The sequence below is a fragment of the Acomys russatus genome, chromosome 4 (assembly GCF_903995435.1).
Source record: "Acomys russatus chromosome 4, mAcoRus1.1, whole genome shotgun sequence".
NCBI classification, from domain to species: Eukaryota; Metazoa; Chordata; class Mammalia; order Rodentia; family Muridae; genus Acomys; species Acomys russatus.
In genome coordinates, this window is record NC_067140.1 from 7,334,141 (window position 1) to 7,350,731 (window position 16,591).

Consider the following 16,591-nt stretch of genomic DNA (forward strand, 5'->3'; position numbering starts at 1 on the left):
CTAACCCTCCACACCCCGCTCTCTGCCTCCGCTGTCCCCTCTCTCTCCTGTCCCCTCTCTATCTCCTGTATGTGAGCAATTCAACCTTCTAAGGCACACAGTCGCCTGGCTTCCCCTGGGGTGCAGCCCACTCACCCCTCCTCAGATGTCCACCTGCTCTTACCCCTGCACGAGGCTCTGTTTCCTTCTGCTCACTCTTTACCTGTCTGGGAGATGCAGTTTCAGCTTCACCTTCCTGGCCAGGCCTCCCGGCTGCAGGATCAACCTTTCTCAGGCTACCCTCACCCCTCATCGACTTGTTTCCAGGCCGTGTAGACCGACCTCCCCAGAAGCCCCGAGCTGAGCTTTGCCTCTGTGCTCTTCACTAGATGTCTGGCACCTGTTAGGTGTCTCATAAATATTTGAGGAAAGAGAAAATGAGCAAAGAAAATAATACTCTGAATCTGTGTTCACTATGAAGTGTTTGGGTGTGATAAAGAACAAGCTCATTAAAACTACAAACTGGAGACACTGCTTCAGCATCCGAGGCACACACGTGCAGATAGGCAGCAGACGACCCCAGCCATTGGCCAGAGGCACCCAGCTTGAGGGGGCCGGTCTTCACATTGGTCCTGGCATGATCGACAACCCGATGAACCCAGACAAGACTAAGATAAACTACTTGTCCTCCAGTAGAATAAATATTTCAAATAAAGCCAACCCAAGAAAGTCAGGCCAAACAGCTATTGATTGCTAAAAGCCTGAACTTGAGCCCAATGAATATTCCAAAGTTCACCTCCATGCAGCTTGCCTAAATGGTGATCAATACGCAATTACTGCCCCCTCTAAACGTGTCCTGCACTGCCGCGCTGCCTACCCAACAAAGGGCTTTGCTTTTAAAGTCTTTTGTTTCTTGAATTTGCTTAGGCAGGGGAAAAAAGGGGGCCTCGGCTCAGCCAGCTCCTTTGCCTTCAGTATTTCAGGCAGTCCCGTGTCATTTGTGAAATGGTCTCAGTGTATTGCTCAACAGAAGCTGAAGGTGCCCTGGTCAGCAGTCAGGATGCCTTCTCCTGGCTAAACAGTGCGCATCTGTAGCTCTGTCTCCTAATTTCTGCCCGCATGATTATGTACCCTGGCCGTAACCTCTGTGAATCCCAGCCTGTAACGCAGAGCGCAGAAGTCTAACTGCAGCAAGAAGGAGTAGTATGTTATTTGTGTAGCCTCCTGCTGGAATTTCATCTTGAGGCAGGAAGTTCTTCCCAGTGGATGTCAAACCCTGTTTGCGTCCTCCTGATGTTTATAATTTTATATTTCTCTTAAGTAGGCCTTCCCACTGCCCTGCTGCAGTCAGGCCTCTCTCTGTTTCCTATTTACGCTACTGTCATAGTCTTTGAACTGTCCTTCCAGCCCACAAGATCTGCCACCCCAGCCTGCTCATCTCACGGCTTATGCACCGCCTTCTAAAATGTGCCCTTTTTAGTGTTTACCTTCTCAGTAACTGTGGGTGGGACTGTGGGTACCAGCATCACAGCAGGAGGGCCTGGTATGCCCACCTTGTGTTCCTCAGAGCAGCTACCAGGGCAGCTGCTCACCCCTTTGCTGACAGGCATCCACGGCTGTCTGATGCCCTCACTGGCTTCTCCCAGATGAAGCTGCTGTTTTCTTTCTCTTTTTGGTTTGTTTTGTTGGGGGGGAAGTTTTGTTTTGTTGTCATTGTTTTGTTTGTGTTTTCTTCCTCTTAACATGTTGAACGTAATTCCCGTTGCTTCAGGCATTTAAAAATATTTTTACTCTCCTTTCCTCAAATCTCTTAAGAACAATAAACCTCTGGTTTCCAATAGCCAGAGCAGTGTCTGAACAGGCCTCAGTTCTACAGTGGTCTTCCTCCTGGCCCCCTGCCTCAGTTCTACGGTGGCCTTCCTCCTGTCCCCCTGCCTCAGTTCTTCAGTGGCCTTCCTCCTGTCCCCCTGCCTCAGTTCTTCAGTGGCCTTCCTCCTGTCCCTCTGCCTCAGTTCTTCAGTGGCCTTCCTCCTTTCCCCCTGCCTCAGTTCTTCAGTGGCCTTCCTCCTTTCCCCCTGCCTCAGTTCTTCAGTGGCCTTCCTCCTGTCCCCCTGCCTCAGTTCTTCAGTGGCCTTCCTCCTGTCCCCCTGCCTCAGTTCTTCAGTGGCCTTCCTCCTGTCCCCCTGCCTCAGTTCTACGGTGGCCTTCCTCCTTTCCCCCTGCCTCAGTTCTTCAGTGGCCTTCCTCCTGTCCCCCTGTCTCAGTTCTACGGTGGCCTTCCTCCTGTCCCCCTGCCTCAGTTCTTCAGTGGCCTTCCTCCTGTCCCCCTGCCTCAGTTCTTCAGTGGCCTTCCTCCTGTCCCCCTGCCTCAGTTCTTCAGTGGCCTTCCTCCTGTCCCTCTGTCTCAGTTTTACGGTGGCCTTCTTCCTGTCCCTCTGTCTCAGTTTTACAGTGGCCTTCCTCCTGTTCCCCTGCCTCAGTTCTACAGTGGCCTTCCTCCTGTCCCCCTGCTCAGTAGCTGGGCTGAAGGTCATCTCTAAGGAGCTGCTGACTGATTACCTGTGGTGAGGAGAATCGAGATGGGAATAGTTGTTGCATACCCTGGTTTTTCCTGTTGCTTTTCTCTGAACACCTCCATGTCCCCTGGCTTCCTGCAGAATGTAAGCTTTAGGGAACAGTGACATCTTTCATCTTTGACAGGAAAGGTGTCCGCGCAGGTATTGTAGAGAACCTAACACAGGGGCACTTTTCCTGATAACTTCACATTCCTTTGGTCTCCTCAGATGGACTCCACTTTTGGGAGCAGAAGTCATGTCTTTGTGTCTACCACAGTGCTGAGCAAGTGCTCAGTAAACACTGTGCACTGGGTAGTTGATTCGCTGTCAGTTCTACACTGGCCTTCCTCCTGTCCCCCTGCCTCAGTTCTACAGTGGCCTTCCTCCGTAAGAACCAAGTGATTTGTTTCTCTGTACCTCTCAGGGTGCTAAAGAAAATCATGTAAGATTTGAAGGAGTTATGCTTCTGTTACTTTTAGATCTTAAAAGTCTCCAAGCCAGGCGCATGGCACACACCTTTAATCCCAGCACTAGGGAGGCAGAGGCAGGCTGAGCTCAGTGAGTTCAAAGCCAGCCTGGTCTACAAAGTGAGTCCAGGACAGCCAAGGCTACACAGAGAAACCCTGTCTCAAAAAAAAAAAAAAAAAGAAAGAAAGAAAAAAAAAAAAAAAGAAGAAAGGAAGAAGGAAAAAGGTCTCTAGAGCCCGGTTTACTGAAGGTGTGGTTGCCAGCCTGCGTGCTGTCGGGAGATGACGGAACCATGATGTGCTAGGGTCTCATAGAAAGGAGTCAGGCCACTGAGGGTGTGTCCTTGAAGAGCGTAGAGGGCCTTTCAGCACCACCCCCACCTGCTTCCTGGCCACCATAAGGTGAGCAGCCCCATTGCCACAGCCCCATGGTGACATACTGTGCTGTGTGGGTCCATGAGAGGTTCAGAAAAACCTCTGAAGCATGGAACCAAAATAAACCTTTCCTCCTTGTAAGTTGTCTCTGGCGTTTTGCCACAGTCAGACTCCCTGGAGAAATCTGCAAAAGCAATAGCCACTAACAGGATGGCTTTGAGGCCTTTGGTTTCCGGGGTAATATCACCTTTGGTTTGGTTTGGTTTAGTTTGGTATTTTCCTAAAATTTGTTTAACATTTCTAATTTTACAAATCAAATGTTCACTGTGGGAAAAAGAAAGGCACCAAGAAATGGGGAAAGGCTGGAGAGATGGCTCAGAGGTCAAGAGCACCGACTGCTCCTCCAGAGGTCCTGAGTTCAATTCCCAGCAACGACATGGTGGCTCACAGCCATCTATATTGTGATCTGGTACCCTCTTCTAGTGTGCAGGTGTACATGCAGGCAGAGCACTGTATATGTAATAAGTAAATAAATCTTTAAAAGAAAGAAAGAGGGAAAAGGAATACAAAGATGCAGAAAAGGCACTTGAAAGTCCAGCATAGTTTCATGATGGAGATAACATCAGTGGCGAATAGAAGGGGACTCTGTAACCATCGGTAACAGACTCTGCAGACCACCCACAGCTAACACCGAACCTAAAGATGATGGAGAGGGTGCTCCAGCCATGGAAGTCAGTAGCAAGAGTTAATGTCATGGGCACTGAACTGGCGTTCCAGACAGGGGAGTGGAGCAATGCTGTGAAATAAATGACATCCAAGCTAGAAAGGAGTTACCTGTTTGTAACATGCACTTAGGATACATATAAATTATAACATCAGTACAGAAAAATTAACTGTATTTCTTGTAATGAACAGCCAACGGATAAAACTAAGGAATCCATTTATAACAATATTAATAACAAAATACCTAGAAGTAAATTTAGCAGAAATACATTGTTTTATTTTATTGGGGATTTCTTGAGATGGGGTCTTACTATGTAGCTTTGGCTGACCTGGAACTCACTATGTAGACCAGGCTGTCTTTGCCATCATAGAGATTTGCCTGCCTCTGCCTCCTGGGTGATGGGATTAAAAGTGTGCACCCCTATACTCGTCTTCTTTGTTTACTTTTTGAGACACAGTCTCACAGTGTAGCCCTGGCTGACCTGTAGGTCACTACGGAATACAAATTGGCCTCAACTCCAAGATAGCTGCCTCCTGAGAACTAGGATTAAAGGAATGTGTCACACTGCTCCCTGCAAGAAACACAGATTTTAAATCAACTTGATGTGGTGGTGTGTGCCTATAATCCCAGCCCTTGAGGAGTTTGGGGCCAGCCTGGGCTACATGAGGCCCCGTCTCAAAAAGGAAAGACCATCAGTTTTAAAGTCTCACATCTGAATGATATTGGGACAGTCCCATATTCTGATGTGAAAGATTAAAGCTGGGTCTGATTTCACATTCAAAACTAACTCAAAAAGATCAGCGGCCTAATTGTAGGAACTCCAGGAGGAAAATACAGGGTAAACATTTATGACATTGGATATGGCAGTGGTTCCTTATATCACAGCAAAAGACAAAATTAGATACATTGACCTCTACCAAAATTTGAAAGTTTTATTCTTCAAATGATAGTATTAAGAAAGTAAGATGGCTCAGTGGTTAAGAGCACCGCCTGCTCTTCCAAAGATCCTGAGTTAATTCCCAGCAACCACATAGTGGTTCACAACTATCTGTGATGTGATCTGATACCCTCTGCTGGCCTACAGGTAGGTATACATGCAGATAGATCACTGTATACATAATAATAAATAAACCTTAAAAAAAAAAGAAAGAAAGAAAAAGAAAAGAAAGTAAGGAAAGCCAGGCATGGTGGCACATGCCTCTATTAATCCCAGCACTCAGGAGGTAGAAGCAAGTGGATCTCTGTGAGTTCAAGGCCAGCCTGGTCTACAGAGTAAGTTCCAGGACAGCCAGAGCTATACAATTGAGATGCTGTCTCAAAAAAAAAAAAAAAAAAAAATGATCAAACAAACAAACAAATAAAAGGTGAGCAAAGCATCTAAGTGAGCATTTTCCCAAAAACAAATGCCCAAACATATTAAATGCTCAACTCTATCAGAAATGTAGATCAGAACGACAGTGATGGGCCTCAGTGGGGACAGGCACTTTCTACCAAGCCTGGAGACCTGAGTTGGGTCTCTAGAACCCACATAATGGAAGTGGAGAACTGGCTCCCACACATACCATGGCATGTTTGCTCCCGGACATACACACTCTGAGACAGTTACATCAACTAGGATAACTAGAACCCAAAATTCAAAAGTGTTCAAGGTGTGGAGAAAGTGAAATCCTTGTCACTGTCCATCGTGTGGCTCTGTGGTCGGTTGTGGGGTGGTCACATGTTTCGCGCACACACTGATACCATTGAGTTGCACATGTTAAGTGGGCAAAGCAGGTGTGAACCCGACACCGCTCCGTTTGGCCTGCTTCTTTGGTCTTCCGATGCATTTCCCACAGAATTGCCAGAACACTTCACGTGGGAATTTGAACATTACCCTGTGTAACATAGGATTTTATTCTCCAGTGGATATAGGGGCACACGCCTTAATCCCAGCACTTGGGAGGCAGAGGCAGGCAGATCTCTGAGTTCGAGCCCAGACTGATCTACAGTGTGAGTTCCAGGACAGCCAGGGCTGCATGGAGAGACCCTGTCTTTAAAAAAAGAAAAAAAATAAGTCTTCCTATTCCAGATCCCCCTATTAACGTATATAGTAGTAATCTGTTTAGATAGATCATAAGGCAACCATTTTTTTTTTTTTACCGTGAGCACATAATCATTCTTTTTTTTTTTTTTTATTGTTGTTGTTGGGTTGGGTTTTGTTTTTTTTGTTTTTTGTTTTTTGTTTTTTTTTTTTTTAAGAGACATGGGTTTTCTGTATAGTCTTGACTGTCCTGGACTCTGTTTGTAGACCAGACTGGCCTCAATCTTACAGCGATCCCCCTGCCTCTGCCTCCACAAGTATGGATTAAAGGCGCACACCAGCCATTGCACCTGGCTAATTGTTCTGTTTTTATTGAGGATTTTTTTCCCCTGGTAGAATGAGTACACTTTAAAGGGAAAAAGTGTGTGTGTGTGTACACATATCTTCTTATGGAATGCCTTTGACTTGCAGGGAGAAGAAGATTTCCCGGAGCAGTGCCCTGAAGGTGCTGGACCATGCCATGATTGGGCCGGAAGGCACGGAGAACTGCCACAAGTTTGTTGACATCCTTGGCTTACGGACCATCTTTCCACTCTTTATGAAGTCTCCCCGGAAGATCAAGAAAGTGGGAACCACAGAGAAGGAGCATGAAGGTAGCGTTCACTGTGAGGGCCACTGGGAGAGGTGGGCGGCTCACACCGAGGAAGAGCACCTGTTTATGTCTCTGTCTCCCACTCCCTGCGTGGCAAAGCAGCCCAGAGACCAAGAGTGTTGGTTCTGTTGTGTGTTTGTTTGAATCCTGGAAGTTCTGCTCCGTCTGGCCTGTACACATGTGAGAAGGTTTTGTGGTCCCCACTGTAATTTGTGGTGCGGTGTCTCTCTGATGGAAGACCCTTTTGAAAAGAGTAATGAGGTGGCAACACATGTCACCTCCAGAGTGGTGCTTTCATGTATTTCTGTATTAAAGTATGATTCAGCCAACATCAGGAATTGCTGGAATAAACTATTTACAGCCCAGGTTCCCCTTTTTATGTCTCTCCTCCCTGATGGAGCATACTCCTGGCAAAATGCTGCTGTGAATTGTGAGGCTGTAACCAGGGTAGTTACCGCCAGGCCAGTGTCTTCCTGGTATTGTCTGGTGGCCTGCTGCGTGCCTCCCCCAGTAAATAGCTGCAGTGCAGTCTGGAAGGCCTGCGATTTATGGGCATTGACAGCTCCGCTGGAGGCTAGCAGACACTTGCACCCGAGAATTTACATGGTTGGATGGCTATTTTAAAGTGAAGGAGGGTACAGAGAGACAGGAAGCGGTGTGTGCGAAAGAGGGGGGAAACCTGAGCTGCTAGGAAAACTCATTGGGTCTTGTCAAGAGGAACGGCTGTCCCGTAGCTCGGGTGACTTTTCCCTCAGTGTTTGGTAGAGTTGGCCTAGACACCTGGTATATCTGTTGTGTCCCACACGCTCCTGTCTGTGTCTTGGTTGACCTGGCTTTGTCTGCCAAGCTTGGACATCACCCCAGTGATCAGATGAACTCTCTGGAGGCAGCAGAGAGGTGACGCAGAGGAGAGCGAGTTAGAGACCTCATCTGATTCCAGCCGGCTATTGACCAAGCTAGCTGTAAACGAGTTAACCCTGCTGCCAGCCTTTTTTCTTTCCCTGGTGGAACTCAGCTGGAAAAGGCCCTGGAAGAAGGAATGAGGGTCCCTGGGAATCTAGACAGCTCTGTCGCAGGCACTGTTCACTGCCCTGCCAGGCTCTCGTTGGCTGTTACTCACATACTCCTTTAGGCCTCACAGCCGGTGGAAGTGATGGTGGTGTCCTTGTTCATTCTCATGAAAAAGCAGCTTGCACAGGGATCAGTGCGTGAGTTTTGCGTGGTTTTATGTGTGTGTGTATGTGTGTGTATGCATACTTGTGGTTGTCAGGGAACGTCAGATGCTGTTCCTCAGCAGCTGTCTACCTTGATTTTTGAGACACAGTCTGTCTTTGGCCTGGGGCTAAGCCAGCGTGGCCAGTAGGCCACAGGGATCCTCCTATCTCTGATGTCAGCACAACCCGGCTTCGTACATGGGTTCTGGGGGTCAGTCTCAGGACCTCACGCTTGCAGGGCAAGCGCTTACCAACTGAGCCACCTCCTCCTGGCCCTGCCCCACCCCACCCTACCCAGACCTAAAAAGCAAGGGAGTGAGATTAGTGAACTAAAAGCTGAGCTGTTTGTGCCTTCAGCTTCAGAGGTCTGCGCCCTAGTTGTCCAAGCTGCTTCATAAGGCAGCGGCTCTTCCTTCACACTGCTGTGGCCAGCCTGCTGGCTTGCTATTGAGAGACCTGACACCATGCTCTGAGCATGCGTGAAGAGAAGGCAAAGGAAAACAGCCCTGAGCCAGCTCTTGTTGATGTGCAGGGATCTGAAAAGAGGAAGAAATGACAGATTCAGTGAGCAGCTGTTTTCCCGCTGTAAAATGTGCCCGGTGGTGTGCTGGTGACAGTACATTGCCTTTAGAGCACCCACATCAGGAATCTGATAACATTATATTAGTGGGGGCAATGGCTTGGTAAGACAGCTCCTAGAAGGCATGTTTGGCTGTAATGTCTGGTGAGGATGAGCTGTGCATCCTACCCAGCAGCACCCAGAAGTAGAAGGGAGGCCCAAGGACGAAGCACCACTCTGTGCCTTCTCCAGCCGCCAGCTGCTGTGTCCTGGCAAACTGGCCCCTAAGCTTTGAGTGGGAGGAGGAGGACTAGACAGGGCATGTCATTGCCAGGTCTCCTTGCCCTGCCTTGTCCTGTGCGTAAGTCCTGTGCTGTAATTGCTGCCCATGCCCTCCCTTCTGATGCAAGTGCACCAGGTTTGTGTGCCACGCCAGCACGTAGCCTCCCGCCATTAGGGATGCTTGGCTTCTCTCAGGCTTCCACCGTGCCCCTTCTTCCACTGCTTGGCTCTCATCAATTGGCCTGGCTACCTGTTGGTTAGTCATCCCTAGTTAGATGTCTCTTTCTCAAGGAAGAGTAGGCACCCCTGCACTCAGGCAGATCCTCTTCCTTAATGGATCTTGGTTCTAGGACTTGGCCCCCTAAGTCAGTGCGCTGTCACCTGAGGGCACCGCTGCCTTTGGTGTTTAATGCGTAATAAGTGCACAGTAAGTGTTTGGTGCCTGCTAAAATGAACAACTCCCCTGGAAGACTTCATTGAGGCCAGGCATAGGCTTGAGCGGCTCTCATACAGCCGACTGCAGTCCACAGTGGTGGCTGCCAGTGACGTGTGCCCGGAGCAGGGGCCTGCCATCCAGCTTCTTCTCAAGTGGAAATAAGAGCTTTGCTGGGCACGTTGGATTTTTGTCACACTGGCTTGGAGATGGTAGTAGCTGTACCCTGGAGGGCCCTGCATGTGCAGAGCTTCATCATAGGTAAGGCCCCACCCAGCACAAGCTTCTTGCAGGATCAGACTCCGAATTAAGCATCATGGGCAGGGAGCTAGTTCCCCGGTCTGGAAACCGCCCAGAATTCCCCCTTTTCTTTCTTAGCAAGTTCTGGGCTTGTCACGCATCTTGGTTGGCTTGAGTCTGTTCTGGTACCATCTCAGCTTGTCACCTCAGAACCTCCCCCGAGCAGCTGCAGTGGCAGTTTAGCCTGGTGTGGTACAGGTGGCTCACTGCTAATCACGTGTGATCTTGGGCACATTCCTAAATCCTCTCGCTGAGCCTCAGCTGCCCCGTCTATAAAACAGTGAATTTAGACTCTCCCACTCTGGTGGGAATGACACTTAGTGAGGCTGCCATTCTGATGGCCTCTGCCTCCGTGGGCTAGTTCCACCAACTGTGGGTTGGGAGTGTAAGAAACAAGAACTGTCTGTAGTGAGCATGCGCAGACTCTTTCCAGTGTGTGGTGTTATTCCTGAAGCAATATAGTCTAACACTTTCTTATATAGCATTTACATTACAGCAGATATTATGGTGATCTAGAGATGATTGGGTGGTTGATTGATTGATTGATTGATTGAGTGATTGGAGGCAGGTTTCCTTGGCTGGCTTGGATCTGCTGTGTAGATGAGGCTGGCTATGAACTCATAGAGATCCATCTACCTCTTCCTCAGCGCTATGTACTATGTGCTATGTGTGGCTTGATAAATTAAAAAATATGGGAGGCTGTTGGTGGGTTATATGCAAATATCATCCCATTTTATTTTATTTTTATTTATTTACTTAATTGTTTATTTACTTATTTATTTATTTTTGGTTTTTCGAGACAGGGTTTCTCTGTTATCTTAGCCATCCTGAACTCGCTTTGTAGACCAGGCTGGCCTTGAACTCAGTGAACCGCCTGCCTCTGCCTCCTGAGCACTGAGATTAAAGGCTGCCCTTTTATTTAAGGGACTTTGTTTGGCAGCTGCAGATTTTGGTATCTATGGTGGATCCTGGGCCTAATCTCTTCCCAGATACTGAGAGATGGATTTATATGTCTCTCATAGATCCCACAATTAAACAGTCAGCTTTGAAAAGTGTTAATTCTGTCTCATAACAAAACTGTCAGCCGTTTTGTGTACTCTTGCCTTGGCCACATAACCCAGTCCTTTCTAGAAACCATGGGAAGAGCTTGACAATGGGAGGGCTGAATGGTATGTGTGCATACATGTTTGTGTGTGTGCAGGTGCATGTAGAGGCCAGGGGTCTTGGTTGCTGTCCACCTAAATTTCCACTAAACCAGCAGTTTGCCTCTTTAGCCAGCCGGTCTGCCTCCCCATCACTGGGAGTGTAGGTAAGCACCGCCTGCTGGGCAGTTTCCCTGAATGTTGGGGATTCACTCTAGGATCCATGGGCATGACGGGCACTTGACCAAATGAGCCACCTCCCTGGCCCCTAGGAAAGCTCCTTCTTGATGGAGAGGCCATGCTGAACATCGTGGTGTCCTAAATCAGCTGTGGCCCCGCAGCCAGTAGGAGGAGATGAGGAAGGAGAGCTTCTGTGGCAGTGACTCCAGAAGGGAGGGGGACACAAAACTGCCCTTATAACCTCAAATTGCTGGTAATTGAGTTCCCCTTTCATGAGTCTGGGTGGAGAAGGTAAAGAATTATTGTAATTGAAATCCATTCAGGTTTGCATAATAAAACCTTCAGAAATAGATCTGGGGAGGCACTTAGTGTGGGGGATGGGTCAGAAAGAATCACTTGCCCTTGGCTGCAATAATGTGACTGGCTGCCTCCTTGGATTTATAAAGAATGGCACAGTGTGTATTGTCTCCTTGGTATTAACTGCTTCGGCATAGGCAGGGAGGAGAAAAGAGCTGGGATTCAGAAATGTCATCTGACCTTTACTTCCCAGCTCTCTTTTAAATTCTTATTAAAATGGGCCCAATTTTCCTTGTATTGCCTCATTAGGTAGGTGAGTTATTGAGTTTGTAGCCGTTCTAGTTAATTGCGCTGTTTTAACACGGTTCCCCTGGAGGCTGTTAAGAGCTTTGAGGGGGTGAGCTCCCAAGCAGTGTAGGTGTGTGGCACGCTTCCTGGGCATGTGCGTGCGTGCATTTCCACCTCATCCACAGTGACAGTGGTTGATAACAGGTCAGGCTTTGAAGAAGGCTTTCCCGTTGTCAGTGATCGGCCTTAAGTGATTCTAGTAGACTTCACGTGTCAGGAAACACGCTGATGCCCCAGGCCTCCTGGACTTCTAACACAACAGAAGAGCAGGCCAGGCTCCCATGGCACTCCTCCGATCCTGCCAGGGTCAGAACAGAAAGGGCATAGCTTCTCTGTAGTCAGACAAGAGGGGGCCTTGGCCAGCCCAGAGGAAGAGGAAGCACTGTTAAAGACTCCTTGGGAGGCACGAGATGGCACGCCGTCCTTTGGTGCAAACTTCGTTTGGAATTAAAGCTGTGCTTAGAATAGAGCAGAGACGTGGGCTGGGGCGGGTCCTGTGTGCACAGGAAAGATAGCGAGGTGCCAGTCTTGTGGAGCCTGTCTGCTCTTTCAGGCTCTCTCTCTACATTCCCCGCTTCTGCCTTGCACTCAGCCCTACTGCTTGCTCTGATCACCTGTCTGTCACTCACAGCACTGGCCTGGCTGTTCCCCCTCAAGGCTTTGACCTCCATTTGTCCTTGGCTCCCACCTCTTAGGTCTCCCAATCCCCAGTTGTCGTGGTTAATGGCACCCACATGTTCAGCAGGCCTGTTCCTTCCCTGTCTCAACTCTCTCTGTTCCTGCTGCCCACAGATAGCCCCACACTCCACCTGTCAGCCCCTGCAGAAACCAACATTCCATGCTTACCTCTGCGGTCCCCATGTGCCCGTTGATCCTAAGCTGAATATCACCTCATGAAAGTCTCCGCCCAGCCCTCTCCGGTGCAGCATCGTTTGCCCATGTCACCTCCCTGAACTGCTCTGCAGCCCTAATAGCTCCCGCTTTGAACCCAGTTCTTGAGTCCTCTCTGAGTGTAAAGGTGATAAGTGAGCCAGACACTCCCAGCCTTCAACAAATTTGTAGTTTTAGGAAGGGAGGAAGTAGACATGGGAGTAAAGACAGCCCGGCAGGTGCAGGTATCAACCACAGAATTCCATTAGCAATTACAAAGGCCCGCCAGACAAGAAGACTTTATTATTAAAGATACCAGAGCAAATGCCTCAGAGAAGAGAGCACTTCTGGAGGAAGGGAGATAGTGACACGGGCCAGGACCACCAGCAAGCCCACTAGTCATCCCAGTGTGAAGCATCCACAGGAAGGCATCTGCTCGGCTGCTCAGCTGACAGCCCCTCCAGGTCAGGGTTATTTCCCATCCTAAGGATGCAGAGCTGCTGCGCCTTGATGAAATCGTGAGCAGGCATCCAGTGGGTGGGTAACTGAAGGAGGACTCACGCTCTCTCTACTTCTCATCCAAGTCTCATTTCCCAAAGTCACTGCTCTTTGTCTTTGCTCGCAGGAGCCTGAACTGCCTTCCCCATTTGTTTGATTTGTTTGTTTGTTTGTTTTTAAGATTTATTTATTTATGTATACAGTGCTCTGCCTTCATGTACACCTGCAGGCCAGAAGAGGGCACCAAATCTCATTATAGATGGTTGTGAGCCACCATGTGGTTGCTGGGAATTGAACTCAGGACCTTTGGAGGAGCAACCAATGCTCTCAACCTCTGAGCCATCACTCCAGCCCATTCCCCATTTGTTTTGTTGGGGTAGTTACAAGAGTTCTCAGTCAGAAAACCTTGATTTGTTGTAGTTCGGTGCTTTGACAGTTGTCATGCTGGTAGGGACTCTTACTTGCTCTTTACACACAAGCACGTGTGCGCACACACACCCACACACACACACCCTCCACAGGTACCGCATTCCCATGCACACACACACACACATAGATACATAGATCAATAAATAAATGTCAACATTCACTGATAATAAATCATAAAGTTACTTTAAAACAATTGTGTGTGTATATATATAGTTTTATCATTTATTAAAGACAAAAACAAATTGGTATACTAACAAAGATGGATGTGAATCTTGTCTGAATATTTGATAGTAGAGCATATTCAGTGTTTTCCAGAGTTTAGGCTGAAAATACCACTTTTTTGAGTGCACAGTACACAGTGGCAGAAGAGTGTTTAAGACGACCTCAGAAAGCCTTGGGAAGTCTCTCCTAATCCCAAGCCACAGTACATGTAAGACTTGGCATGATGCTCAAGACAGCAACTCAAGCAGCAGGGCTTTGGTTTGGTTTGGTCTGGTTTTTGGTTTTTGGTTTTTTCGGGACAGGGTTTCTCTGTGTAGCCTTGGCTGTCCTGGACTTGCTTTGTAGACCAGGCTGGCCTCGAGCTCACAGAGATCTGCCTGCCTCTGCCTCCCGAGTGCTGGGATTAAAGGCGTGCACCAACACACCCGGCTCAAGCAGCAGTTTTTAATATCAAACACTCTAACACAATACAATCAAAAGAGACATTAAATCAATAATACTTAGATGCTGAGAAAGAGTAGTAGGAAATATTAGCAATCTTTGTTTTCCATAACTAAACCGTTATGTTTCCATCAGAGCAGAAAGCTTAGTGTGTGGTTGAAAACACTGGCTCATAGCACAGTGTCTCAAATCTGCACCAAGGCATTCTAGGCAGCGTCCTCTGGTATGAGGATGAGCAAAGTGCTCAAAGGTGTGTTCAGAACCAAAGTCTGCTGTGAGGCCACACACACGATGCCTCCTGGGAAAGTCATGCCAGAAACACTTTGGATTCCTTCCTTGTTGGAGTTTGACTTGTTGCCCATTCAAAAGCACAGAGTACTATATGTGCTCCCAATTTCATTAGTGGTGCTGCTGCTGCTGCGAGGGTGGCTTCTCGCTTATACTCGGCTGCTATCTCAGTAGTTAAGGTATGCGCCTGACAGACTTTGCTTGGTTTCTCTACCCTGCCGGTCCTGGAGCTGGGCTGTCAGTCCTGTGTGGAACATCAAACAAAAACCTTCCCAGAGAGGATTTACCAGGAAGCCCCAGGTCCCCACCTTTTCCATAGAACCCATGCGGGAGCTTGCAAGCTCAACTCTTCTCCCCAAACTTAGAAGTCACAAGTTACATGTTCATAACAGAACAATGAGAAGGGAAGTCTGAGGACGTTAAGCGTGACTGACCGCTATTCTGTTGTCTTGTGTTGTGTTTGAAACCTTGTCACCAAACACTTTCTGAATCAATTCCCTTTCTCTCCCTCCAGCAGCTTGTCTCAGCCCCCACCACGGTTGGCAGGATGCAGGGGTGCTGAAGCCAGCCACAGGCTTGGGTTGGGGCTCCTCTCATCTGGCATGAGGGACATGGCTTGCTCCCTGGCTCAAGTCCTTCAGGATTTACACACAGGTGTCTCCCAAGTAGAGTGCAACACTCTTTTGTTTGCCCCTAGAAGACAGAGAGGCTGCACGCACGGTGTGCACAGCGCCCCACGGTAATGGAGGCTGCCTCTGAGGGAAGGGAGGAGGCAAGCTATCCTCTAACAGACATGCGCCATGCTCTAGCAATTAGCCGTTTCTTTCTTCTCTTTGTCACATCAGTTACCAAGCACCTTTTAAGTGACAGATGCAGAAGTTGAGCTGAAGTCAGCTTCAAACCCTCTTCTAGCACCAGGGTGGGCGGTGGGGGAGGGGATCCTCTGTTGGCTGTCCAGGAGCCGCACAGGGTTGAGAAGGAGGATTGCTTTTGCAGGCAGCGTCTAGACCCCAGCTCTACACACAGGCTGCCTAATGGCCTTGGGCATGTTATCTCTTTTGTCTGAACTTGAAATCCCCCCCTTAGTCAAGCAGGACTGGTAAATTCTCCCTTAAACTGTGCAAAGTACTGACTGGGAATGCCCTGCATGCGGTCCCCAGCCTCGGGGAGCAGGTGCCAGGGTTGGCTTCCTTCAGAGACAGTCATCCCTGCCTGATTGACAGGCCAGACCTGCTCTGCCCCAGCCTCAAGCTCCCACTCTCGCCTGCCTTCACTAGGGGTGATGCCCCAAAGTAGGTCACCAAGGCTTCACGTGCTCTTTCATGTAGGGAAGCCAATAGTTCCTCTTTGTGCCAGGCAGGTGTTCTAGATGGGAGAAACCCACAGTGCAGCTAGCAAGACAGAAACCTGCATTTATGTTACAAGGGGAAAATGGGAGAGGAGCACATCACAGCCCACCGAAAAAAACAGACATTTACAATGGCAAGGTGAGAGGTATAAAGATGGACACACGGGGGAAGGAGGGCTCCACATCTCACCTGATGGGAACAGGTGGAGAGAACAGGTGGCAACAGCCTCAACTTAGAAGTGTGGCCTCCTGAGTCACACACTTTGGGAGAAGCTGAGTAGTAATGTCGGGGAAAGCCACATATAGAAAAGACAGAAGGGACAGATGTAAAGACTCAGATGGCAGCCTGGCCACCATCAGCACCTTATAGAGCCCCGTGCCTGCACCCTGGAGTGTGCTCTGATTCCGTTCTGATCCCAGTCTGATGAGTAGCACTTAGAGGGGAAATTAGGGCATTATACAGGAGGCAGAGCTGTGTGAGGTCTGAGTTCACCAGGGACAGGACACAAGACCTTCCTGGCGCAAGTAAGTGCTCATTAGAGTTAGCTCTTGTTGCTGCTATGATAGTAATTTTATTATTTCATACCAAAAAGAACCTCCCAAATTTTCACAGGTCACAGGTATAGCATTAATTTCCATTATCTTGGACTTTTAAGCTAATTTATCACAAATTCCGTGTTGGATCCAGAGGGGAGGGTAGAGCACACTTCTCCTGTTCCCTTTGCACGTCTCATTGTGCCCTTTTGTAGCATTAGGTGAATTCTCATTCTGGAAATAGAATGTTTTCTGATGTATTTGTAGTGTTATTAATAGGAATGTGACAGTGTACGTTTATGATCTCGCTTAAATTTTATATAATGGTTTAGTATGTAATTATGCCCTTTATAGAATCAAATACCAGCATCAACTGAGAAGGATAGCCAGACTATTATAGGTTACTTCTGTAGTGTTTTAAGGAGTCCCAAAAT

General features: G+C 48.3%; 1 protein-coding gene across 1 annotated transcript in view; it reads left to right on the forward strand.

Moving 5' to 3' along the window:
• Nucleotides 1-16,591, forward strand: part of Ctnnbl1 (catenin beta like 1) — a 158,813-nt gene that overhangs the window by 99,531 nt on the left and 42,691 nt on the right. The window contains exon 11 of the mRNA XM_051143681.1: nucleotides 6,592-6,773. Within this exon, the coding sequence (XP_050999638.1) occupies nucleotides 6,592-6,773 (182 nt within the window). The remainder of the gene's footprint in view (nucleotides 1-6,591; nucleotides 6,774-16,591) is intronic.